Source organism: Delphinapterus leucas, unplaced genomic scaffold, assembly GCF_059928025.1.
Source record: "Delphinapterus leucas isolate spDelLeu-1000000601 "Yukka" unplaced genomic scaffold, BTC_Dleu_Yukka2 spDelLeu_asBTCV2_sq25, whole genome shotgun sequence".
In the NCBI taxonomy this organism is placed as follows: domain Eukaryota; kingdom Metazoa; phylum Chordata; class Mammalia; order Artiodactyla; family Monodontidae; genus Delphinapterus; species Delphinapterus leucas.
The window spans coordinates 16,498,439-16,526,008 of NW_028322234.1; the positions used below are offsets into that span (position 1 = coordinate 16,498,439).

A 27,570-nucleotide genomic window follows, 5' to 3' on the forward strand; every position below is an offset into this window, starting at 1 on the left:
GCGGACCCAGGTGTCCAGTGTCTGTGGCTGTCACCGGCCCAGATTGCAGGGCCGCGGGAGGACGCCCTGGACACCCACGACCTGGACGGAGATGGTGAGTGCGCGGGCCGGGGCCAGAGACCGGAAGGGGCTGATTAGGACCGCCTGGGAGCTGAGGCAGGCCCGGGTCTTCCGCGCCCGCTCCCCTGGATTCCGACCCGAGTCTCCCCCTCGGCCGCGGGGTGGGGTCCCGGCGTCCTGTCTTTCCCGTCCTCTCGTGGGGGGCGGGGGAGTCCCGACCTGAGTGTGCGTCCCTTGGGGGTCCCAGGGAGGACCAGGTGACCCGGGCAGTGGTCAGGGGCGGGGGTGAGGGAACGCGCCGTGACCTGACAGATAAAGTCAAACCCTTATTGGGTAAGGAGAGACTTTATTCCCGTTAAAAAACAAAATTCAACTGAGTACATTTTGAAGTTCTTACGTCTGTATGCAACAATTCATGAATCTGGCAGCTTCCCATCCAGCATATCTATAAGGGCGCTGCCAGGAGCTGTACGGAATGAAAGTCTTCCATAGGCAGAGGGAGCGGGACAAAGAAAGTAGCGAAAAGTGGATTGTCTGTGGCCAGGTTACTCTACGGAGGGCAGGGGTCTGTCAGGCAGATCACTTCACTGTGCTGACCAGGTAATTCTTGACTGACTGGTTTCAGATTCCGTTTCTGGGAGAGGCTGAAACTGTAATTAAGTCTCTGTTTGGTGATTTGGGACTTAGCATAACCGATTCCTTTTGGGGCTGTGGTCTTGTTTTTAATATTCCAAAGATTTGGAATAGGGACAGGGCTCGGATACCACAAATGTTCCAGGGTCTCAGACTAAACAGAAAAGGGCTATGGGTTAGGAGGGTGAGAGCAAGGCTGTTTGACAGAATGGGGCGTCCCTGTGGTCAGCGCATTCTCAGCCCGGGGTCGGGGAGGGGGGCCGGGGGGAGGGTTTGCTCTGCAGCACAGTGCTTCTCAGTGGGGGGCGGGGGGAGGGAGTGGTGACTCAAAGTCAGGGGCCTGTGGGTAGACAGGAGCCTAAGTAAAGTTTGGGTAAGAAATGGGTAATTGTGAACACTGGGTCAAGCCAGTGTCAAATAAAAATCCAAACTTCCTAAAGGCAGACTTTCATTCCAATGATTTCCTGCAGGGGAGAAGGGTCTGCTGCACGAGGCACAGGGGGCTTTGCAGGAAGGGGGATATCTGACCCCAAGATCTGCAAGCGTCTCAAGAGTTGGGCAAAGAGTTTCTTTTACACAGAGGCTTAAACAACACCAGGAGGGACCAGGTGTGATGCTCGGATAGCAGATCCCTGAGGCCAGCCTGTCCTTAGGGGTCTGTCGTCTGGCTGCGGTGAGGCCAGGTCAGGGGGAAGGAGAGGAGCTGAACCAAAGTTTGGCCAACAAGCATTTGTTCTGCTTGGTCAGTGGGGGGAACAGTTCCGCTAATCACTGATGAGGTGGAGATGGGGCTCTGAGGGGACTGTGTCTGGCCTTGTCCTGGATAAACAGGGGGCCTCCGTGTGAGTCTTATCTGAGTCAGGTGGGGCACGGGGGCGGTTTCTTGCAGCCTGCCGTTTTCCAGAAGAGCAAAGGGTGGGGGGGTCCTTTCACCTCCCATCGAAGTTTCCAGGAGCACATGGCTCAGGGAGGGTTCAGCATTGTCGCCTGACACCTGTGAGCTGCCTCCTCTGGGTCCAGCTCAGCACTAATAGCTTCCCCTGATCCAGCTTCCAGTTTCAGCAAGTGTAAAATTCTGCATTCTTTCTGCCTGGTTTCTTCTCCTTAGTGAGGGTAGTAAGCGTCTCAGGTCTTTGCCCGTTCCTGCTGACTTGTATTATTCTGGGCCTTTGGGCCTTAACCAGAGATGCCTCTGGGGAGAAGTGTCTCAGTATAGAAAATGTTTTCTCTTCCATTAGAATTTCAGGAAATGCAGGCAGTCCCACCCCTTCATGTGAAATGGGTGAACATACTGATTAAAAAGATTCATAGGAATCATAGTGACTCTTTCATGCAGGGTGCAGAGTTCTGACACTGTCTGATTCTTGTCTACTTCCTGTTATTAGCTGGTCAACAGGGATGAATGGAAATTCTGTGAAATGTGACCAGTGCTACTGAGACTTGCTCACTTCTGATTAGATGAGTTACAGCTTGTCATCATGAGGATATTAGTGAACTGATGCCTGTCTTCTGAAAGGGATGAGCAGTAACCAGTAGCTCAAACCATAAAAGTGCCCTAAAATTTCCCTCTCCTGCATTATCCATGAACACAGGAGGAAGCAGTGATCCTGCAGGTTCTCATTTACACACTGCTGGGGTCTTTGTCTCCTGTAAATGACCCACAGTGCTTGAAGTAGATGCATCACCTGGGGCAGGGACAAGCTGAGCCTCTGAGGGAGGTGAAGGGAGGTGCTCTGGGCCCTTGCTGCCACCCCTCCCCACACATGTGGCCTCCAGACTGTAGAACCACCACAGAAGGAGGTGTTTATGGCATGAGCATGGGGTAGGGGATCCACCTGCAGAAGGGCTGGGGGTGGTTTGTCAGCCGAGGTTTTGTTGTCCTCAGCTGTTTCCTGACCTTTGCTTTTGGCCTCATCCAAGGAGTTGGTGGATTGAGTGTGATGTGTGCACCCTGAGTGAGTCTGTGAAGGTCAGACGTGGGGAAGGCTCCTTGGGCTCAACTGCTGCTGAGAGGGTCGATGAATTAGAGAGTTTCTCTGGGTCAGAACTTCAACTTGAGCGTTTCCTCCTGGGTGAGAATTGAGACCCAGAGGAGGGGGCATTCCTACACTTAGGTGGAGCTCAGTCCTTCCCTCTGCCCTGGGGGTACCCATCCAGCTCGGATGGCTTTGACCTTCTGACTTGGGGTTTCCTTGTGCACCGTGGGCAGCAGGCTGCTGATCTGAGCGGCTCACACTTGGCTGCGCTTCCCTTTTGTTTCTTTGATGGAATCTTGTGTCATGTGACTCAGTGTGAGTACTAAAGACTTTTGTTCCGTTACTTGAAGGTGTAGATATTTATTCCCTTGGTCAGTTGGTAGCACTTCCCAGTGAGCGGTCCCCAGAATGCCGATCATCCTGGTCTTTTTGGCATTCTTTGCAGCTTTACACCTGTCCCTCATCACCAAGCAGCGTTTTGATTTTGCTTCTGCTGAATCTGCAATAAGTGAATATGACTCGTACCACACCAGTAATGGCACACTGGCACACTGTAGGATGCTTCTACATGGTTCTTGGCCCCAGTCTGTTTCACATGTGCTGGTTTCAGAGGAAGGGAGTCACCAGGTGGTATCCTCCATCCAGTTCTGTGGGGCTTGGGTTGTCTCATGGTTAGTTTTGATTTATCAGCAGTGCTATTATTTATACTCCTTGATTTTTGTCTCCAAATGCCAATGCAATATAAATTTTGTACATGTGGAAGAAAAAATGAAGGATTGTAGATTATGGATATTTTCAAAATACTAGGAAGTGTGGATGGAGGGCTGGAGTCTAGTGTTGATTCTACGCCATTTCCAGCACTTGGAGTATTACTGACCAGGGTTCTTGGACTTGAATCAACAGAAGTTGATAAGAGGCCAGACAAGAAATTCCAATCAAGGCTTTATTGGCGCTCCTGCGGCAGCAGGAGGGAGCGAAAACAAGCAACAGGTTTCCTTGCTCACTCTCTGAGGAGGGGGTGGGGATGAGCTGCGTTCTCTTATATTGGGTGGGGGTACTCTAGTCCAGCAGCTGTGCTGGAGGGGTGGCTTGTGTGGTGTGCCCACCCCCTTGGTGGTGCTGTGTGCCAGGTGCATGGGCAATACCCTGCTTTTGCTCCGGACTCCTCAGAAGTGGCAGCTGGATTTTTTGGTCTTTTTGTATCTTCTTGTTCCTAATTTGCCCCAAGCCTGCCGTGCAGTTTTTTTAGTCCCTTATAGTCTCTTTGTATCTTGTTGCTGGAGGAGATGGTTGTCCAGTTGCAGGCACTGCAGCAAAGCTTCCCAGGTTCCAGCCTGGCTCAGGAGTATCCAGCTCAATTTTGTCCATCATAATATGCGAAGTGGGATCTCCTTGTGATTGTATATTGGTTTCTACTGTTAACTATTGGGGTTGAGCACTTCTTATAAGTGGTGTTCGTCTTCTGTGAAATAGTTTTCAGTCATTTTCTCACCTGTAATTCATTTGTATATTTACTGATTTATTATACTTTCTTTACATACTCTGGACATTCAACCTTTTTCATTTCTCGGTATGGCAAATATGTTCTCTCAGATCGTGGTTCATCAGTTCTCTCTATTCTATTTGATGGACACGTCTTAACTTGAATAGACTTGACATTCTCCATCTTCCTTTGTAGCTTACTCTATTTTTCCTCCATAAGAAAACTCCCCTGATTGTCGAGTCATAATGCATTTTCCTGTAACTTCTCAATGTGTTCTACTTTCGTCTCTCATAGTTAAGCCCACAGTGAATTGGTTATTGCACATGCACTTATAAGGAAAAAGATTTCTTATTCCCCTGTAGATATCCAGTGGTCACTGCCCCATCAAAGTGTCATCACCTGGCCCCTGCCCAGCATCAAGTGCTCTGGCGTAGATCCACGTGCTGAAAACATGTGGGTCTGTTTCAATGTGTTGTGGTTTTTTTCCATTGGTGTCTTTGTCCATCCTTCTGTTAACACCATGCTGTCCTAATCACTGCAGCTTAAGAAGTTTCAGTGTCTGTTAGGGAAAATCCCACCACCTTGTTCTGTAGAAAGTCTTGGCTATTTTAGAAGTTTGTCCTCCATTTCAGTTTTTAAAAGTAGTTTTTATTAAGTTCACACAAAACAGAAAAAACCCCAGACCAAAACCCAAAGCAAACCTTCAATGGAATTGAATATCCAGTGGAATTTTCTTAAACCCTTGACCTGTTTGGGAGAAGCTGATGTCATGGTGACATCAAGTCCCCTTACTGAGAATGTGCCCATCTCTCCATTTATTTCATTTTACTGTGGGGTCGTTTGATAACATTTTGGACTTTATCCACAAATCAGCTTATATCCTTAGTTAGACATAATTTAGGACTTAAAGAAAATTAGTTTTGTAGCAATTAGTTTTAAAGATCTAATATTTAAATTTTTTACTTTTTTTTTTTTTTTTTTGGCCGTACCGTGCAACATGTGGGATCATAGTTCCCCAACCAGGGGTCGAACCCTCACCCCCTGCATTGGAAGCATGGAGTCTTAACCACTGGACTGCCATGGAAGTCTCGAAAATTTTTACTTTTCAATTGCTTGTTTCTAGTGATTCAAAATACACCAAGATTTATTTTTATGAGTTTGTATACTGGAAACTTACTAAAAATCTCATTCTGTGATTATTTTCGTATTCTTTTGGGGCGTGACATACACAAACATTTGAGCAATGAATAAAGGTAAATGTTTTCTTCTATTACAATATTTTTTTCCTGGTGAAACTTACTCTATTAGTGTCCCCTATTAACAGTTTTTTAAAATCAAGCATGTACTACAGGTCAGCATTAGAGGGATTTCTGTGTCTATTATTATTTAGAGATCAGGGTGATAAATACATTTGAATACTTGAAAAGATTCTATGAAAAGAAACAAAACTTGAAATGTGGTTTTATGACAAACCATTTAGAAGACCTCAGTTATTAAACAACTAAAAACACAGAACACAGATTTCCTTGGTGGTCCAGCAGTTAACACTCCGCGCTTCCAATGCTGGGGATGCGGGTTCAGTCCCTGGTCGGGGAACTAAGATCCCACATGCCACGCAGTGCAGCCAAAATAAATTAATTAATTAAAAGAAAAAATAATAATAAAAACACAGAACAGAAAATAAACAGGCATTTACCAACCTCATTGTCTCCAGCACATGACATGTGACATATTAAGGCATCTTTTGCTCCCATCCTGGTATATGCAGGTTAAGAGACAGGCTTTAAATAGGAACCAGCACTTCTGCTCAAATGCATTGGGAAGATTTGTTTTTTATATTCTCCCATTCCACACACACTGAAAGCTTTCGTGATGAAGCACATCTTGACCCAGAGCAACCCAGTGGTGTACACAGATATCTGTTTAGTAAAGAAGAGCAGTTCCCCATTGAACAGTAGGAAGGAAGGAAAAGAAGATTATGTAAAAAAGTTCCAAGACTGGTATTTCAGTTGCTCTCAAGAAATTTATGCTTCAGTGATAAGGAGAGAGACGAGATGAAGACTTGATTGACGATGAGATTCCATTAACATGGATCCTCCTGGGGAAGGATTGTTCATTGCTATTTTGCTGCATTGGGATGAGAGTTTGGAAATCACTTCATACGCCTTAAAAAACAAAAATCACATCCACTAGAATAAGATCATTTAACTTAATACTGATTATTTATTATTTCCCGTATTTGACCATTTTCAAAGCTCAACAGGCTCCATAAAGTACATAGAAGAGTGACCTGTTCACCTGTTTTTTTTTGTTTTTGTTGTTGTTGTTGTTTTTTGCGGTACGCGGGCCTCTCACTGTTGTGGCCTCTCCCCTTGCGGAGCACAGGCTCCGGACGCGCAGGCTCAGCGGCCATGGCTCACGGGCCTAGCCGCTCCGTGGCATGTGGGATCTTCCCAGACCAGGGCACGAACCCGCATCCCCTGCATTGGCAGGCGGACTCTCAACGACTGCGCCACCAGGGAAGCCCATGTTCACCTGTTATTAAGGCAGGTGTGTGAAAATAGTGTACTAGAACTACATCTTTCATGAACTGCCAGCTTGCAACATTTATTTATTTATTTGTTTGTTTGTTTGTTTATTTATTTATTTATGGCTGCATTGGGTCTTCGTTGCTGCGCACGGTCTTTCTCTAGTTGCGGCGAGCGGGAGCTACTCTTCATTGTGGTGCACGGGCTTCTCACTGCAGTGGCTTCTCTTGTTGAGGAGCATGGGCTCTAGGCACGTGGGCTTCAGTAGTTGTGGCTCACGGGCTCTAGAGAGTAGGCTCAGTAGTTGTGGCACATGGGCTTAGTTGCTCCGTGGCATGTGGGATCTTCCCGGACCATTGCGGTGGCTTCTCTTGTTGCAGAGCATGGGCTCTAGGTGCGCGGGCTTCAGGAGTTGTGGCACACGGGCTCAGCAGTTGTGACTTGCGGGCTCTAGAGAGCAAGCTCAGTAGTTGTGGCCCATGGGCTTAGCTGCTCCGCAGCATGTGGGATCTTCCCAGACCAGGGTTCGAACCCATGTCCCCTGCTTTGACAGGCAGATTCTTAAGCACTGCGCCACCAGGGAAGTCCCTCATGAAGCATTTTGAACCCAGTTTCCTTTTTTCTTTTAAAGATTTATTTATTACTTACTTATTTTATTTATTTTTGGCTGCGTCAGGTCTTAGTTGCGGCATGCGGGATCTTTTGTTGTGGCTCTCGGGCTCTTCGTTGTGGTGCTCGGGCTCCTCTCTAGTTGTGACGCACAGGCTCTAGGGCGCATGGGCTCTGTAGTTTGTGGCACGTGGGCTCTAGTTGAGGCGCATGAGCTTAGTAGTTGTGGCTCGTGTGCTCTAGAGTGCAGGCTCAGTAGTTGTGGCGCGTGGGCTTAGTTGCCCCGTGGCACGTGGGATCTTAGTTCCCTGGCCAGAGATTGAACCCGCGTCCCCTGCATTGTAAGGTGGATTCTTTACCATTGGACCACCAGGGAAAATCCCCCGTTTCCTTTTGAAAGGCTCTTTCCTTGCTTTCAAGTCTGAGGGCAAATCATCACATTTAGGGCCAGTTGTGTTTAAAGACTTACGAGATTATAGAAGATATATGTTGGTCTCTGCCCCTGGCTCCTGACACCCCTCTAACCTCCTGGGTCATAGAAGTGCCTTTTGTTCTAATGAGGTGACTCTGGGCTCATGGATGCCTCCTGGATGAGGTCAGGTCACTGGAAAGACAAGTCATAATAAGAAGCTTGGAACTCTCAGCCCCACCCCCCATTCTCTTAAGGAAGAAGGGCTGAAAATGGACTTAATGACCATTCCTGCCTCTGTGATGAAACCTCCACAAAATCCCAGTTGTTTGGAGTTCAGAGAGCTTTTGGGTTGGTGACCAGGGGTAGGTGTGGGGAGGGTGATGCCCAGAGAGGGCATGGAAGCTCCGTGCCGCTTCCCACATTCCTCACCCTACTTGTCCCTTCATCAGGATGTTCGTATGTATCCTTTATCGCATCCTTTATTAAACTGGTGAATGTGGGTAAGCGCTTCCCTGAGTTTTGTGAGCCACTCTGGCAAATTAATGGAACCCCAGGAGAAGGGGTCATGGGAACCTGTGATCTATAGCTGGTAGGTCAGAAGAAGCACAGGTGACAGCCTGGTCTTGAGACTGGTGTCTGAAGTGTGTGTGCGTTTGGGGGTTGGGGTTAGTCTTGAGGGACTGAGCCCTTAACCTGTGGGATCTCTCCAGGTAGAGTGTATCAGAACTGAGTGAAAGCATGGGAAACCCAGTTGGAGTCACAGAGAATTGCCTGGTGTGGGGAGAAACCGCCACACATTGGAGACCAGAAGTGTCTGAAGTGAAGTGTTCTCTGTGAAGGTAAAGAGACACACAGGGAAGAAACACACAGTAGGGAAAACTGATTTTTTTCCCCAGCACAGAAGAAGGAAAAACTACTTTTCCCTCTACGAGGTTTCACCACATCATCAACCCAGCCCTTCCCCAGGGAGGTTCTCCTTGCTGACTCCGTGTATCTGCCAGCTCTCGATTCTGGACTTTTGAAAGTGGTTCTTTTTGTCTTTTTTCTTGCTTGATGCAGCTGTAATAGGAGTTTCAACAAGGATGATAAGGCTTATGGATGGTGCAGGGTAATGGGCGGACTCTTCTCCAGGAATTGTCCTTGGCAGATACAGACAATACCTAGGTGGTGGCAGTTCCTAAATGAGCCTGGCTGACCTGCTCTGCTTTAAGCTGGCACGTGGAGGAGTCTGGGGCCATGTTTCTATTCAGGAAGCCTCTATTATTAAGGTAGCTTTGGGATCACCATTTTCACTCTGTTGTATTGAAAGGAGACCAGGGACTTCCCTGGTTGGCACAGTGGTTAAGAATCCACCTGCCAATGCAGGGGACACGGGTTCGGGCCCTGGTCCGGGAAGATCCCACATGCCATGGAGCAACTAAGCCTGTGGGCCACAACTACTGAGCCTGCGCTCTAGAGCCCGCGAGCCACAACTACTGAGCCCACATGCCACAATTACTGAAGCCCACACGCCTAGAGCCTGTGCTCCGCAACAAGAGAAGCCACTGCAGTGAGAAACCCGTGTACCACAATGAAGAGTAGCCCCCGCTCGCCACAACTAGAGGAAGCCCACACGCAGCAACAAAGACCCAACGCAGCCAAAAATAAATAAATAAAATAAATAAACTTACTAAAAAAAAAACAGAGTTACAGATGTAGAAAACAAACTTATGGTTACCAGGAGGTAAGGGGAGGGAGGGATAAATTGGGAGATTGGGGTTGACATATACACACTACTATAGATAAAATTAGCTAATAAGGGCCTACTGTATAGCACAGGGAACTCTACTCAGTCCTCTGTAATGGCCTATATGGGAAAAGAATCTTAAAAAAATAGAGTGGATATATGTTTATGTATAACTGATTCACTTTTCTGTACACCTGAAACTAACACAACAGTGTAAATCAACTATACTTCAATCAAAATTTTAAAAAGAGGGCTTCCCTGGTGGCGCAGTGGTTGAGAATCTGCCTGCCAATGTAGGGGACACGGGTTCGAGCCCTGGTCTGGGAAGATCCCACATGCCGCAGAGCAACTGGGCCCGTGAGCCACAACTACTGAGCCTGCGCGTCTGGGGCCTGTGCTCCGCAACAAGAGAGGCCGCGATAGTGAGAGGCCCGCACATCGTGATGAAGAGTGGCCCCCGCTCGCCGCAACTAGAGAAAGCCCTCACACAGAAACGAAGACCCAACACAGCCAAAAATAAATTAATTAAAAAAAAAATTTTTTTTAAAAAAATTTTTTTTCCCTTGTGACGAGAACTCTCAGGATTTACTCTGTTAGCTTTCATGTATAACATACAGCAGTGTTAATTATTATTAATCATGTTGTACATTACGTCCTAGTGCTTATTTAACTTGTAACTGGAAGTTTGTACCTTTTGACCACCTTATCCACTTTCCACTCCTCCAACCCCTTGCCTCTGGTAACCACAAATCTGATCTCTTTTTCTATGAGTTTCTTTGTTTCTTGAAGTATAATTGACCTACAGCACTGTTAGTTCCAGTGCACAAAATAGTGATTCACTATTTCTGTACATTACAAAATGATCACCACTGTAAGTCTAGTTACCAACTGTCACCATGCAAAGATATTATTATTGATTATATTCCCTACACTGTACATTTTATCCCAGTGACTTATTTATTTTATAACTTATAAAGGAAGTTTTTACCTTTTTAAAATTAAATTTATTTATTTATTTATTTTTGGCTGCATTGTGTCTTCGTTGTAGCGCGGGCTTTCTATAGTTGTGGTGAGTGGGGGCTACTCTTCGTTGCGGTGCGCAAGCTTCTCATTGTGGTGGCTTCTCTTGTTGCGGAGCATGGGCTCTAGGTGCGCGGGCTTCAGTAGTTGTGGCTTGTGGGCTCTAGAGTGCAGGCTCGGTTGTTGTGGCGCATGGGCTTAGTTGGTCCGAGGCATGTGGGATCTTCCCGGACCAGGGCTCGAACCCATGTCCCCTGCATTCGCAGGCAGATTCTTAACCACTGCGCCACCAGGGAAGCCTGGAAGCTGTTATTTCTTAATCTCCCTCAACTATTTCAGTCATCCTCTCAACCCCTTCCCCTCTGGCAAGTGCTATTTGTCTGTGCATCTCTGACTCTGTTTTGTTATCTTTGTGCGTTTGTTTTGTTTTTTAGATTCCACATATAAGTGAAATCATATGGTTTATGTCACAAATGGCAAGATGTCTTTATTTTTTATGGCTGAGTAATATTCCATTATATATATATATATATATATATATATATATATATCCATATCCATTCATCTATCAGTGGACACTTAGGTGGCTTCCATATCTTGGCTATTCTAAATAATGCTTCAATGAAAATAGAGGTACCTGTATCTTTTCAAATTTGTGCTTTTGTTTTCTTTGGAAAAATACCCAGAAGTGGAATTGCTGGATTGTGAGGTAGTTCTATTTTTAATTAAAAAAAATTTTTTATTGGAGTATAGTTGATTTGCAATGTTGTGTTAGTTTCAGGTATACAGAAAATGAATCAGTTATAAATATACATATGTCCACTTTTTAAAAAAGTTCTTTTCCCTTAGAGGCCATTACAGAGTATTGAGTAGAGTTCCCTGTACTATAGAGTATATTTTTAATTTTTTGAGGAAACTCGATACTGTTTTCCATAGCAGCTACATGAAGTTGCATGCCCACCAATAGTGCACAAGGGTTCCCTTTTCTCCACATCTTCACCAACATTTGTTACCTGTTTTCTTTTTTCTTTTTTCTTTTTTTTTTTGCGGTATGCGGGCCTCTCACTGTTGTGGCCTCTCCCGTTGCGGAGCACAGGCTCCAGACGCACAGGGTTAGCAGCCATGGCCCACGGGCCTAGCCACTCCGCAGCATGTGGGATCTTCCTGGACCTGGGCACGAACCTGTGTCCCCTGCATCGGCAGGCGGACTCTCAACCACTGTGCCACCAGGGAAGCCCCACTTGTTTTCTTTTTGAAAATAGCCATTCTGACAGGTGTGAGGTGATATCTCCTTGTGGTTTTGATGAGCATTTCTCTGATGATTAGTGATGTTGAGCACCTTTTCATGTGCCTTTGGGCCTTCTGTGTGTCTTCTTTGGAAAAATGGCTGTTAAGGTCCTCTGCTTATTTTTCAATTGAGTTGTTTGTTTTTGTCTGAGTTGTGTGAGTTCTTTATATGTTTTAGATATCAATTCCTTACTAGACATATCATTTGCAAATGATATGTCATTTTCCCAGTCAGTAGGTTGCCTTTTCATTTTATTGGTGGTTTCCTTCACTGTGCAAAAGCTTTTTAGTTTGATGTAGTCCCATTTGTTTATTTTTGCTTTTGTTTCCCTTGCCTGAGGAGACATATCCAAAAAATATTGCTAAGACCTGTCCAAGAGCATCAAGCCTATGTTTTCTTCTAGAAGCTTTATGACTTCAGGTCTTATATTTAAGACTTTAATCCATTTTGAGTTTGCTTTTGTGTATGGTGTGAGAAAGTAGTCCGGTTTTGTTTTTTTGCATGTAGCTGTCCAGTTTTCTACTTATTAAAGAGGCTATCTTCCCCCCCGCCCCCGTTGTATATTCTTGCCTCCTTTGTCATATATTAATTGACCAAATAAATGTGTGTTAATTTCTGGGCTTTCTATTCTGTTCCATTGATGTATGTGTCTGTTTTTGTGCCACTGCCATACTGTTTTCATTCCTGTAGCTTTGTTGTATAGTTTGAAATCAGAGACTATGATACCTCCAGCTTCATTCTGAAAATTGTTTTGGCTATTTGAGGTTTTTTGTGTTCCCATACAAATTTTGGAAGTGTTCATTCTAGTTCTGTGGGAAATGCCGTTTGTATTTTAATAGGGATTGCCTTGACTCTGTAGATTGCTTTCAGTAGTATGGTCATTTTAACAATATTTATTCTTCTAATCAATGAGAACAATAAATCTTTCCATTTCGTTGTGTCATCTTCAGTTTCATCAGTGTTTTATAGTTTTCTATGTACTGTTCTTTTACCTCCTCAGATTTATTCCCAGGTATTTTATTTTTTGATGCAGTTGTAAGTGGAATTATTCTTAATTTCTCTTTTTGATAGTTTGTTGTTAGTGTTTAGATACTGAACAGATTTCTGTATACTCATTTTATATCCTGCAACTTTACTGAATTCATTTAATCTAACAGTTTTTTTTGTGTGTGTGGCATCTTTAGGATATTTTCATATAGTATCATGTCATCTGCAAACAGTGACAGTTTTACTTCTTTCTTTCCAATTTGGATTCCTTTTATTTATTTTTATTGTCTGATTGCTGGGACTATGACTTCCAATACTGTGTTGATTAAAAGTGGCGAGAGTGGGCATCCTTGTCTTGTTCCTGATCTTCAAGGAAATGTTTTCAGCTTTTCACCATTGAATATGATATTGGCTCTAGGTTTGTCATATATACCTTTATTGTGTTGAGGTATGTTCCCTTTATACCCACTTTGTTGAGAGTTTTCATCATACACAGATGTTGAATTTTGTCAAAAGCTTCTTCTGAATCTACTGAGGTGATCATATGATTTTTAATCTTCAATTTGTTAATGAGTTCTATCACGTTGACTGATTTGCAGATGTGGAACTATCCTTGCATCTTTGGGATAAACCCCACTTGATCATAGTGAATGATCTTTTTAACGTATTGTTGATTTTTGTTTCCTAGTGTTTTGTTGAGGATTTTTGTGTCTATGTTCATTAGTGATATTGGCATGTAGTTTTCTTTTTGTGTGTAGTATCTTTCTGATTTTGGTATTAGGGTGATGCTGGCCTCATATAACGATCTGGGAAGCATTCCTCTTCAATTTGTTGGTATAGTTTGAAAAAGATAGGGATTAACTCTTCTTTAATTGTTTGGTAGAATTCATCTGTGAAGGTATCTGGTGCTGGACTTTCATTTGTCAGGAGGGTTTTTTTGTTTTTTGTTTTTTTTTTTTAAATTACTGATTCAATTTCATTACTAGTAACTGGTCCACTCATGTCTTATGTTTCTTTTTCTTTTCTTTTTTTAAAAAATATTTATTTGGCTGCCCCAGGTCTTAGTTGCAGCATGCAGGATCTTTGTTGTGGCATGTGGGATCTTTAGTTGCAGCATGTGGGATCTTTTAGTTGTGGCATGCAGGGTCTTTAGTTGCAGCATGTGGAATCTATTTCCCTGACCAGGGATTGAATCCAGGCCCCTTGCACTGGGATCAAGGACTCTTAGCCACTGGACTACCAGGGAAGTCCCTCTTATATTTCTTTCTGATTCAGTCTTGCAAGATTGCACATCTAGGAATTTATCCATTTTTTATTAGTGTGTAATTGTTTGGTGTAATCTCTTATGATCCTTAGTATTTCTGTAGTTTTGGTTATAATTTTTCCTCTTTCTTTTCTGATTTTATTTATTTGGGCTCTCTTTTTTTTTTCTTGATGAGTGGGCCAAAGGTTTATCAATTTTGTTTATCTTTTAAAAGAAGCAGCTCTTCATTTCATTGATCTTTTTCGTTGTTTTTCTTTAGTTTCTATTTCATTTATTTCTGCCCTGATCTTTATTATATCTTTCCTTTTACTAACTTTGGATTTTGGTTGTTATTCTTTTTCTAGTTTCTTTAGGTGTAAGGTTAGATTGTTTATTTGAGGTTTTTCTTGTTTCCTGAGGTAGGATGTGTCACCGTGGACTTCTCTCTTAGAACTGCTTTTGCTGCATCCCATAGATTTTTGAAACATTGTGTTTCTATTTTCACTTATCTCCAGGTATCTTTTTATTTCCTCTTTGATTTTTTCAATAAACCATTAGCTGTTTAATAGCATGTTGTTTACCCTCCACATTTTTGTGGGGTTTTTGCTGTTCTTTTCTTATATGTATATATATATAAGAATATATTTCTCATACTGTTGTGTTTGGGTAAGATGCTTGATATGATTTCATTCTTCTTAAATGTATTGAGACTCGTGGTCTAGCATGTGATGCATCCTGGAGAATGTACCATGTATACTTGAAAAGAATGTGTATTCTGCTGCTCTTGGATGGAATGTTTTATATATAAAAACTCTAGTGTGTGTGTGTGTGTGTGTGTGTGTGTGTGTAATTTAAAGTCCATCTGACCTAATGTGTTGTTTAAAGCCAGTGTTTCAGTACTGATTTTCTGTCTGGATGATCTGTCCATTGATGTATGTGGGGTGTTAAAGTCCCCTGCTATTGTGTTACTGTCAGTTTCATTGTTTATGTTTGTTAATATTTGCATCATATATTTAGGTGCTTCTATGTTGGGTGCATATATATTTACAAGTGTTATATCTTCTTGTTGGATCGATACTTTTTTCATTAAATAATGTCCTTCTTTGTCTCTTGTTACAATCTTTGTTTTAAAGTTTGTTTTGTCTAAGTATTGCTATTCCAGCTTTCTTTCTGTTTCCATTTGTTTGGAATCCCTTTTTCCATCTCCTCACTTTTAATCTGTGTATCTTTAGATCTGAAGTGAGTCCCTATGGGCAGCATATATATGGGTCTTGGTTTTGTATCCATTCAGCCACTTTGTGTCTTTTCTTTTTTTAATGATTTTTTTCTTTCTAACTGATATTTCTTCATTTAAAAAAAATGTAAAAATCTCACCAGAATGTGAGTCATTCTTTTTTGTTCATTTGTTAGTTTTTTTAAATTTTATTTTTTATACAGCAGGTTCTTATTAGTTATCTATTTTATACAAATCAGTGTATATAATTCAATCCCAGTTCATCTCACCATCACCCCCTGCCCAACACTTCCCCCCTTGGTGTCCATACGTTTGTTCTCTATTTGTTTCTCTATTTCTGCCTTGCAAACGGGTTCATCTGTACCATTTTTCTAGATTCGACATATATGTGTTAATATACGCTATTTGCTTTTCTGTTTCTGACTTACTTCACTCTGTATGACAGTCTCTAGGTCCGTCCATGTCTCCACAAATGACTCAATTTCGTTCCTTTTTATGGCTGAATAATATTCCATTGTATATATGTACCATATCTTCTGTATTCATTCATCTGTCAGTGGGCATTTAGGTTGCTTCCATGACCTGGCTATTGTAAATAGTGCTGCAGTGAACACTGGAGTGCATGTATATGCCCAGTAGTGGGATTGCTGGGTCATATGGTAATTCTTTTTTCAGTTTTTTAAGGAACCTCCATACTGTTCTCCATAATGGCTGTATCAATTTACATTCCCACCAACAGTGCAAGAAGCTTCCATTTTCTCCACACTCTCCCCAGCATTTGTTGTTCGTAGATTTTCTGATAATGTCCATTCTAACTGGTGTGAGGTGATACCTCATTGTAGTCTTGATTTGCATTTCTCTAATGATTAGTGATGTTGAGCATCTTTTCATGTGTTTGTTGGCCATCTGTATATCTTCTTTGGAGAAATGTCTATTTAGGTCTTTTGCCCATTTTTGGATTGGTTTGTTTGTTTTTCTGATATTGAGCTGCATGAGCTGCTTGTATATTTTGGAGATTAATCCTTTGTCAGTTGCTTCATTTGCAAATATTTTCTCCCATTCTGAGGGTTGTCTTTTCATCTTGTTTATGATTTCCTTTACTGTGCAAAAGCTTTGAAGTTTAATTAGGTCCCATTTGTTTATTTTTATTTCCATTTTCCTAGGAGGTGGGTCAAAAAGGATCTTGCTGAGATTTATGTCATAGAGTGTTCTGTCTATGTTTTCCTCTAAGAGTTTTATAGTGTCTGGCCTTATATTTAGGTCTCTAATCCCATTTTAAGTTTATTTTTGAGTTTGGCATTAGGGAGTGTTCTAATTTCATTCTTTTACATGTAGCTGTTCAGTTTTGCCAGTACCACTTATTGAAGAGGCTGTCTTTTCTCCATTGTATATTCTTGCCTCCTTTATCAAAGATAAGGTGACCATATGTGCATGGGTTTATCTCTGGGTTTTCTATCCTGTTCCATTGATCTGTATTTCTGTTTTGGTGCCAATACCATATTGTTTTGATTACTGTAGCTTTGTAGTATAGTCTGAAGTCAGGGAGTCTGATCCCTCCAGCTCTGTTTTTCTCCTTCAAGCTTGCTTTGGCTATTTGGGGTCTTTTGTGTCTCCATACAAATATTAAGATTTTTTTGTTCTAGTTCTGTAAAAATGCCATTGGTAATTTGATAGGGATTGAATTGAATCTGTAGATTGCTTTGAGTAGTATAGTGATTTTCACAGTACTGATTCTCCCAATCCAAGAACATGGTATATCTCTCCATCTGTTTGTGTCATCTTTGATTTCTTTCATCAGTGTTTTATAGTTTTCTGAGTACAGGTCTTTTACCTTCTTAGGTAGATTTATTTCTAGTTATTTTTTCTTTTTTTGCAGTGGTGAATGGGATTGTTTCCTTAATTTTTCTTTCCGATCTTTCATTGTTAGTGTATAGGAAAGCAAGAGATTTCTGTGCATTAATTTTGTATCCTACAACTTTACCAAATTCACTGATTAGCTCTAGTAGTTTTCTGGTGGCATCTTTAGGATTTTCTATGTATAGTATCATGTGATCTGTGAACAGTGACACTTGTACTTCTTCTTTTCCAATTTGAATTCCTTTTATTCCTTTTGGTTCTCTGATTGCCATGGCTAGGACTTCCAAAACTATGTTGAATAATAGTGGTGAGAGTGGGCAACCTTGTCTTGTTCCTGATCTTAGAGGAAATGCTTTCAGTTTTTCACCATTGAGGATGATGTTTACTGTGGGTTTGTCATATATGGCCTTTATTATGTTGAGGTAGGTTCCCTCTATGCCCATTTTCTGGAGAGTTTTTATTGTAAGTGGGTGTTGAATTCTGTCATAAGCTTTTTCTGCATCTATTGAGATGATCATATGGATTTTATTCTTCAATTTGTTAATATAGTGTATCACATTGATTGATTTGCATATATTGAAGAATACTTGCATCCCTGGGATAAATCCCACTTGATCATGATGTATGATCCTTTTAATGTGTTGTTGGACTCTGTTTGCTAGTATTTTCTTGAGGATTTTTGCATGTGTATTCATCAGTGATGTTGGTCTGTAATTTTCTTTTTGTGTAGTATCTCTGTCTGGTTTTGGTATCAGGGTGATGGCGGCCTTGTAGAATGAATTTGGGAGTGTTCCTTCCTCTGCAGTTTTTTGGAAGAGTTTGAGAACGATGGGTGTTAGCTCCTCTCTAAATGTTTGATAGAATTCACCTGTGAAGCCATCTGGTCCTGGACTTTTGTTTGTTGGAAGATATTTAATCACAGTTTCAATTTCATTACTTGTGATTTGTCTGTCATATTTTCTATTTCTTTTGGTTCAGTCTTGGAAGGTTATATCTTTCTAAGAATTTTTTTTTTTGGCTGTGTTGGGGCTTCGTTGCTGCATGTGGCCTTTCTCTAGTTGCGGCAAGCAGGGGCTACTCTTCATTGCGGTGCGCGGGCTTCTCATTGTGGTGGCTTCTCTCGTGGAGCAGGGCTCTAGGCCCACGGGCTTCAGTAGTTGCGGCATGCGGGCTCAGTAGTTGTGGCGCACGGGCTTAGTTGCTCTGCGGCATGTGGGATCTTCCCAGACCAGGGCTCAAACCCGTGTCCCCTGCATTGGCAGGAAGATTCTCGACCACTGCACCACTAGGGAAGCCCCTCTTTCTAAGAATTTGTCCATTTCTTCCAGGTTGTCCATTTTATTGTCATACACTTGCTTGTAGTAGTCTGTTATGATGCTTTGTGTTTCTGTGGTGTCTGTTGTAACTTCTTTTTCATTTCTAACTTTATTGATATGAATCCTCTCCCTCTTTTTCTTCATGAGTCTGGCTAAAGGTTTATCAATTTTGTTTATCTTCTCAAAGAACCAGCTTTTAGTTTTATTGATCTTTGCTATTGTTTTCTTTGTTTCTATTTCATTTATTTCTGTTCTTATTTTTAGGATTTCTTTCCTTCCACTAACTTTGCGTTTTGTTTGTTCTTTCTCTAGTTACTTTAGGTGTAAGGTTAGATTGTTTATTTGAGATTTTTCTTGTTCCTTGAGGTAGGATTGTATTGCTGTAAATTTCCTTCTTAGAATTACTTTTGCTGCATCCCATAGGTTTTGGATCATCATTTTTTCATTGTCATTTGTCTCTACCTATTTTTTGACTTCCTCTTTGATTTCTTCAGTGATCTCTTGGTTATTTAGTAGCGTATTGTTTTAGCTTCCATGTGTTTGTGTTTTTTACGGTTTTTTTTCCTGTAATTTATTTCTAATCTCATAGCTTTGTTGTTGGAAAAGATGCTTGATGACGACTTCAGTTTTGTTAAATTTACCAAGGCATGATTTGTGACCCAAGATGTGATCTGTCCTGGAGAATATTCCATGTGCACTTGAGAAGAAAGTGTAATCTGCTGTTTTCAGTTGGAATGTCCTATGATATCAATTAAATCTGTCTGGTCTGTTGTGTCATTTAAAGCTTGTGTTTCCTTATTAATTTTCTGTCTGGATGATTTGTCTATTGGTGTAAGTGAGGTGTTAATGTCCCCCCCTAATTTTGTGTTACTGTCGATTTCCTCTTTTATAGATGTTAGCATTTGCCTTATGTATTGAGGTGCTCCTATGTTGGCTGCATATATGTTTATAATTATTATATCTTCTTCTTGGATTGATCCCTTGATCATTATGTAGTGTCCCTCCTTGTCTCTTGTAACAGTCTTTATTTTAAAGTCTGTATTATTTGCTATGAGTATTGCTACTCCAGCTTTCTTTTGATTTCCATTTGCATGGAATATCTTTTTCTGCCCCCTCACTTTCAGTCTGTATGTGTCCCTAGTTCTGAAGTGTGTTTCTTATAGGCAACATATATATGGGTGTTGTTTTTGTATCTGTTCAGCCAATCTGTGTCTTTTGGTTGGAGCATTTAATCTATTCACATTTAAGGTACTTATCAATATGTATGTTCCTGTTACCATTTTCTTAATTATTTTGGGTTTGTTTTGTAGGTCCTTTTCTTCTCTTGTGTTTCCCACTTAAGAGAAGTTCTCTTAGCATTTGTTGTAGAGCTGGTTTGGTGGTGCTGAATTCTCTTAGCTTTTGGTTGTCTGTAAAGCTTTTGATTTCTCTGTCAAATCTGAATGAGATCCTTGCTGGGTAGAGTAATCTTGGTTGTAGGTTATTCCCTTTCATCACTTTAAATATGTCATGCCACTCCCTTCTGGCTTGTAGAGTTTCTGCTGAGAAATCAGCTGTTAACCTTACAGGAGTTCCCTCGTATGTTATTTGTCCTTTTTCTCTTGTTGCTTTTAATAACTTTTCTTTGTCCTTAATTTCTGTCAATTTGATTACTGTGTGTCTCAGTGTGTTTCTCTTTGGGTTTATCCTGCCTGGGACTCTCTGTGCTTCCTGGACTTGGGTGGGTATTTCCTTTCCCATGTTAGGGAAGATTTTGACTATAATCTCTTTAGATATTTTCTTGGGTCCTTTCTCTCTCTCTTTTCCTCCTGGGACCCCTTTAATGTGAATGTTGGTGCATTTAATGTTGTCCTAGAGGTTTCTGGCTGTCTTCATTTCTCTCTTCTTTAATCTGTTCCTCAGTAGTGATTCCATCATTCTGTCTTCCAGGTCACTTATCTGTTCTTCTGCCTTGGTTATTCTGCTATTGATTCGTTCTAGTGTATTTTTCATTTCAGTTATTGTATTGTTCATCTCTGTTTGTTCTTTAATTCTTCTAGGTCTTTGTTAAACATTTCTTGCATCTTCTCAATCTATGCCTCCATTCTTTTTCCGAGGTCCTGGATCATCTTCACTATCATTCTGAATTCTTCTTCTGGAAGGTTGCCTATCTCCGCTTCATTTAATTGTTTTTCTGGGCTTTTATCTTGTTCCTTCCTCTGGTACATAGTCCTCGGCCTTTTCATTTTGTCATTCTTTCTGTGAATGTGGTTTTCATTCCAAAGACTGCAGGATTATAGTTCTTCTTGCTTCTGCTGTCTGCCCTGTGGTGGATCCACTCTATGTCTTTTGATTGGAGCATTTAGTCCATTTACTTTAAAGTGATTATGGATAGGTGTGTACTTATTGCCATTTTGTTAATTGCTTTCTGGTTGTTTTTATAGCTTTTTTTTTTGTCCTTTATTCTTCTTTTGCTCTCTTGTGATTTTATGACTATCTTTAGTGTTATGTCTGGATTACTTTCTCTTTTGTGTGTATCTATTATAGATTTTTAGTTTGTGGTTACCATGAGGTTTATACATAGCAACCTTTCTATATACATGATTACCTTAAGTTCTAACAGCCCTGCATTTTTAGTCCTCCCACTTGTGTTTAATTTTTTAAACTTTATTTATTTATTTATTTTTGACTGCATTGGGTCTTCATTGCGGTGCACAGGCTTCTCATTGCCGTGCCTTCTCTTGTTTCAGAACACAGGCTCTAGGCACGCGGGCTGCAGTAGTTGTCACTCACAGGCTCTAGAGCACAGGCTCAGTAGTTGTGGTGCACCGGCTTAGTTGCTCTGTAGCATGTGGGATCTTCCGGTACCAGGACATGAACCCGTGTCCCCTGCATTGGCAGGTGGATTGTTAACCACTGCACCCCCAGGGAAGTCCTTTAATATTTTTTGTATCATATTTTACATATGTTGTTTTCTGTATTCCTTAACTACTTATTATGGATATAGATAAATTTACTAGTTTTGTCTTTTAACTTTCCTACTAGGTTTGTAAGTGGTTGATCTACTACCTTTACTTTATCTTTGACTTTACCAGTGCAACTTTTCCTTTCTGGTTTTTATATTTCTAGTTGTGGTCTTTTCCACTTAGAGAAGAACATCATGAAAAGGTGATGTTCTAACAGATACTTTTCCTGAGTCTATTGAGGTGATCATATGGTTTTTGTTCTTTGTTAATAAGATATTTGATACCAATGCTTTGTTTCTTTGAACCAAACTTTTTATTCCTGGGATAAATCCCTCTTGGTGATGGTGTTTAGTACTTTTTATATTTCTCTAGATTTGGATTGTGGATATTTTTGAGGAGTTTTTTTGTCTATATTTATATGGAATACTGCTCTGTAGATTTCTTTACATGTGATGTCTTTTTCTTGTCTTGGTATCAGGGTAATACAAGCCTCATAGAAGGGGTTGGGAAATGTCTCTCCACAATTCAATTTTGTATATGGATCACCAATTACTCATGCTATTGAGCCTCTTTTCATATGGTTATTGGCCATTTGTATATCTTCTTTGGAGAATTGTCTATTCACATTTATTGCCCCATTATTTAACTGTATTATTTGTCTTTTATATTCTTATCTTTTATTTTTTTATTGTTGTCATATGGGTTCTTAAAATATATTTCTGATACAAGCCTCTCATCAGGTGTGTGATTAGCAAACCCAGTTGCAACCCTAGTTGAAGTAACCTTGCCTTCTTTGTAGCTGATATTGTGGGGATTTGTTTTTCCTTCAGATTTTGAGACCATATTTTTTGTTTAAAAAATCTCTAATTTTTAATTTTGTCATTGTCTGTTTATATCATCAGCGCAGTGTGGTCCCATATTTCTTTTAAAAAAATTTTATTGATTTTTGGCTGTGTTGGGTCTTCATTGCTGCAGGCAGGCTTTCTCTAGTCGTGGTGAGCAGGGACTACTCTTTTTTGAGGTGTGTGGGCTTCTTATTGCAGTGGCTTCTCATTGCAGAGCGTGGGCTCTAGGTGCACAGGCTTCAGTAGTTGTAGCATGTGGACTCAGCATTTGTGGCACGTGGGACCTGGAGCACTCAGGCTTCAGTAGCTGAGGCACGTGGGCTCAGTAGTTGTAGCACACAGGTGCAGTAGTTGTGATGCATGGGCTTAGTTGCTCCGCGGCATGTGGGATCTTCTGGGACCAGGGCTCAAACCCGTGTGCCCTGCATTGGCAGTTAGATTCTTAACCACTGTGCCACCTGGCAAGTCCCCAATATTTCTCTAAAAATAATAATTAGGTTCTTTTTTCTCCCTGTTAAAGTCAACTTGACTCCATTACCATTAGATGCTTCAACAGCTCTTGTTTGTGGGGCCTGTTCCTTGAATTCCGAGCACTCTGTTATTTATTTGAGAGGCCCCGCTGGCTTGACAGATTCCTGAGGAACCAGGCCTTTTCTTACCCAGTGGATGTGCCAGGCCCTGGGCCCTGGACTGCCTGTATACCCCTAGTGTCCATCTCATCTTGGCCGGGGGGTCATATCTCTGCCTCTGTTGGATATGAGGGGGCTAGACCAGACTCCCTGCTGCTTTTGCCTTCAAGTTAAGTGTTATTCAGATCCAGCAGCACTGACGTTCTGTTTCCGGTTCTTGGAGGTGACAAGGTAGTAATAACTTTTGACCAAGCCAGGTATCCATTTCCATGTTATCTGAATGATGATTTCATTTTTCAGTCTTTATCATACCTTAGGATATACTCTTTCAGTAAAAACAATTCTTTCTAATTATGTGTGTGTGAGTATTTATCAAGTATTGCTGTTACACTTTGCTTCAGTTTCCAGCACTTAGCATCACTGAGTAAAATGCATTTGATTGGCTTGTATGTGTTCATTTCCCACAAGAGTGTAAGCTCAGGAGTTCTAGGAATTGAGTCCAGTTCCCGACTTTCGGCCTCCCCATCTTCCCACACACGGGGGTGAACAGGGAGCCTTGCTGACATAGAACCTGTGGCTGTTTCAGGACTCGGTGGTCTTTGAGGACGTGGCTGTGAACTTCACCGTGGAGGAGTGGGCTTTGCTGGACCTGGCTCAGAGGAAGCTCTACAGAGACGTGATGCTGGAGACCTTCAGGAACCTGGCCTCCGTGGGTGAGGATGGCTTCCTCCCTGCACTTAGTCTTTAGGGAACAAATATTTCTTACAATTGTCCTTTCTTATTAGGGACAAGGATGAGAACATGTTGGAAAAAAGACAAACACAGTCCAACCTTTCATGAAACCTACCTAGGGCCAGGTAGCTTTTCCATGAAAACAAAGTTTACTGTATTGATTGACTTTTTGTCACTCTTGATTAGAATCCTGAGGGTCCCGAATTTTATAAATGTGAGCATATTCTGCAGTGTCACCTAGAGCAGTGGGAGAAGCGTTATGGTTTTCACCCTGTGAAAGTTACACTGTGATCAGTATACATTTGACATGATAATTTTGCTGCAGTTAAACCCACACTTACCCATTGTCAGTGACTTGAGGACCAGAGAATTGGCCCATCTCATGGATGGCTTGTTGTCCTTCATCCTCCCCATGAGGAGCTTTTCTCCATGGGCAAGACAGCAGCCACACACCATCCGATCTCCCAGTGGCAGCTGGGTCAGTGGAGATAGGCTTTGTCTAGGGCCTCTGTGCTTGCGATCACCGGGAGGGCACACCTCTCAGGAGGAGAAGGTTCTGGATCAGGGAGTGATATTTGGAGGTATCTGTTAGAAATATGACTCTGTCTTTGAGAAGGTGATGTTTGTCATTAACCTGGCTTCCCTCTTGGAGTTTTCATCCATCCTTGCCCACTTGGGAAGTCTTTCTGTAGCTCCTCTTACAAAGGGAGCACTTGGGAGTGTGCATTTTACCCAGTTCCATCCTACTTTACTTTTCTGAAAATACTGATCTCGACATCAGTCTCCATTCTTTTTGAAGTACCTCTTAGTGAACAAGCTGCCACTTTGACTCATTTTTCGTACGATGGCCAAAGTTCCAAATAGCTAGGGTCCTCAGAGTTTTTCTTTGTTCCCATGTCCATTTTTCCTTATAAAATGTGTTTACATTTTTGGGTCAGTATATGGAAAGAAATCTGCATATGGTTTCTTTTCTTTCCTTTATCCCACCATTTCTTTCCCAAGGGTTTAGTTATGTTACCAACTGTTGCAGGTTCTTGCCCTCAAGTTAAAACCAGTGGATCAAGTCCTCAGTGGGATATTTTGGAGAATGAACTATGCAGTGAAAAGAAAATAGTAAGATGCACAAGAAATGATTCCTGTTCTGTTTTTGGAGAAAACTGGATATTTCATAACATCCGAGGTCACCAAACTCAGGAGAGGGATTTCAGGTGAGTGGCACAGCTACAGGGGAAGGTGGATCTCTGCAGACTGTTAGACTAACTTGAAACTAAAGAAAAGGTATAAACCTAGCTAAACAATTTTTTACTTAGAAAATTTTCACAAGAGAATACTTTCATAAATGTGAGGTATCTGAAACATAATTCAGTTGGAAACAACGACCAGGAAACCCTGTATGTAAGAAACACAGAACGTTATGGCTCTGTCTGAGCCCTCAGCCAGAGTATTAAGCTTGTTACATGTTGTCACAATGCAGACAGTGCCTACAACATACCCATTCCTTGAAAATGGCAAATACATAGTGAAAATAATAATGAACAACCATCAATAAATCATTAATGAAGAAATCAGTTATAATCATTAATCCCTAATACTGTTCTTCCCATTTTGAACAGAAATGGTTTGGTGGAGCATCTCTGCAAAGGTAATGAAGGTCATCAATGTGGAGAAACCCTGAACCAGATTACACATCTTACTGTGCATAAGGGTTATCCGACTGGAATTCAGCCCTATAAATGCACTAAGTGTGGAAAAGCCTTCAGGGATTGTTCTTACCAGAAGAATCAGCAAAGATCTCACCCTGGACACAAACCTTATCCCTGTGAAGAATGTGGGGAAGCCTGCATCTGTGTCTCGTGCCTAAATCCTCCTGGGGAAACACACCTTGTAGAGAAACCCGAAAAACATCAGGATGCTGGGAGAGGATCTAAGAGATATGTGAAGAGTGGCAGTAGTAAACAGTCTTTAGAGTGTAAGAAGTCTGGAAAAACTCTCACTTGTCCCTCATCCTTTAAGGGACGTGAGAGAGGTCACCATCGACAGAAAATCCATGTGTGTAAAGTATGTGGGAAATCCTTTATGTATTATTCCTACCTTGCACGGCATGTGAGAACTCACACTGGAGAGAAGCCCTGTGAATACAAGGAATGTGAGAAAACCTTCCGATATCCTGCATCCCTGGGAGGACATGTGACAATGCACACTGGAGAGAAACCTTACGTGTGTAAGGAATGTGGGAAAACCTTCAGTTGTCCCAAATACTTCAGAAGACATGTGAAAACACACAGTGGCATGAAACCCTATGAATGTATGGAATGCGGCAAAGCCTACAGTTGCTCCTCATCCCTTCGAGAACACGTGCGAACACACAGCGAAGAGAAACCCTATGAATGTCAGCACTGTGGGAAAGCCTTCAGGCATCAGTGATATTTTAAAAAGCATGTGAGAATGCACAGCGGAGTGAAACCCTATGAATGTATGGAATGTGGGAAAGCCTACAGTTGTTCCACATCCCTCCGGGAGCATGAGAGAACGCACACTGGGGAGAGGCCCTTCGAATGCCAGCACTGCAGGAAAGCCTTCACTCGCCATGCCTCCCTTCGAGGACACATGAGAACGCACAGTGGGGAGAGAGCCTACAGATGTACACAGTGTGGGAAAGCTTTCTGTTGGCCCTCGTCCTTACGAAAGCACGTAAGAATGCACAGTGAGGAGAAGCCCTATGAATGTCAGCAATGTGGGAAAGCCTTCTGGTACCCCGCAAACCTGCGAGGACACATGAGGCTACATGCTGGGGAGAAACTCTGAATCCAAGGACCATGGGAGAGACTTCATTGTCTCTTCAAACTTGTAATGTGAGCAGCACACTGTAGAGAAAACTTATGAAAGGGAAAACGTGGGAAAACCTTCAGCACTTCACTTACTTTGTACATGAAAACTCAGAGCGCAATAGAAATCTTTTAACAGAGATAAATATGGTTTTGCCTTGGTAAGTGCCTCATCCTGAATAGGGATCCCAGTGTATTAATTTCTAGCTCATATTGCTGATCTGAATACTTAAGATAATAACTATCTCTCTATGTCTACGTCATCTGTACTACTTATATTTTGCTATCTCCAGCTTTAAATAATCATACAGTCATATAAAGCTTGCCTCATTTCCATCACAGTGTCTTTTTTTTTTGGCTGCCCTGCTCAGCCTGTGGGATCTTAGTTCCCTGACCAGGGATCAAACACATGCCCCCTGCAGTAGAAGCACAGAGTCCTAACCACTGGACTGCCAGGGAATTCCCATTATGATGTCTTTTGAACCCAGGGGTGATAAATGGTTTTCAGTTTTTGGTTTTTTTTCATGTGTAACTTGGTATAGTTTTTAGGTGAAAAGCTTTTGATTCTTACTTTGCATTATCTTCCTAATATGTGATCATGATATGAGGTCTGTATAGTTGAAATGTCTTTCCTGGTCCACTGTTACAGATACTGGAATTTTCTGACTCAATATTTACCCTCCCCTTGCACCTTCATTACTGAAAGGTGTGTCTTCCAAGTTGTTTGTTGCTAGCAGATACCATATCTTTGTTTCTCACAGAAATTAGTAATTGTAGAAGGTCTTGGAAAATAACATTCTCATCTGATTATGTTTGTAATTTGGCCTCTGTTCATGTCCATGATCTTGGTTGGAAATCGGACATGATAATTGAGTTAAGAAGTGCAACTTGCTGGCATGAAGATGAAAGCTCCTGTCCAGACGGTTCTACTGAATTGTGTTGTCAGCTTGGGTAAGGTGGGAAACTGTATATCCAGAGTCCTTCTGTTAGTGGTTCTGAGTTAAAGTTCTTAAGATGAGGAAGAAGCATGAGGTCTGGAAAGCAGAAGTGTGGAAACCATGATTCTCAGGCTTCTGTACCATCAGGAGACAGAGATGCATGGCAACCTGGTGAGCCTGAGTTCCAGCACCGTTTTTTGACTTCTGGCTCTGCCCATGTGGAGCAGTCCCAATCAGACATGTTTGATGAACCCAACCCTGTGGATTTCTGGCTACAGAATCTG

The 27,570-nt window shown here is 41.8% G+C and overlaps 1 protein-coding gene across 1 annotated transcript; it reads left to right on the plus strand.

The window, feature by feature from the left end:
• On the plus strand, nt 1-26,687 carry LOC111166157 (uncharacterized). The gene is given in 4 exon segments (XM_022557530.2): nt 1-94; nt 23,378-23,504; nt 24,554-24,731; nt 25,137-26,687. Coding segments are annotated over 4 exon segments (1,500 nt in total). The 5' UTR covers nt 1-91; the 3' UTR covers nt 26,329-26,687.
• Nucleotides 26,688-27,570: the final 883 nt, after the last annotated feature.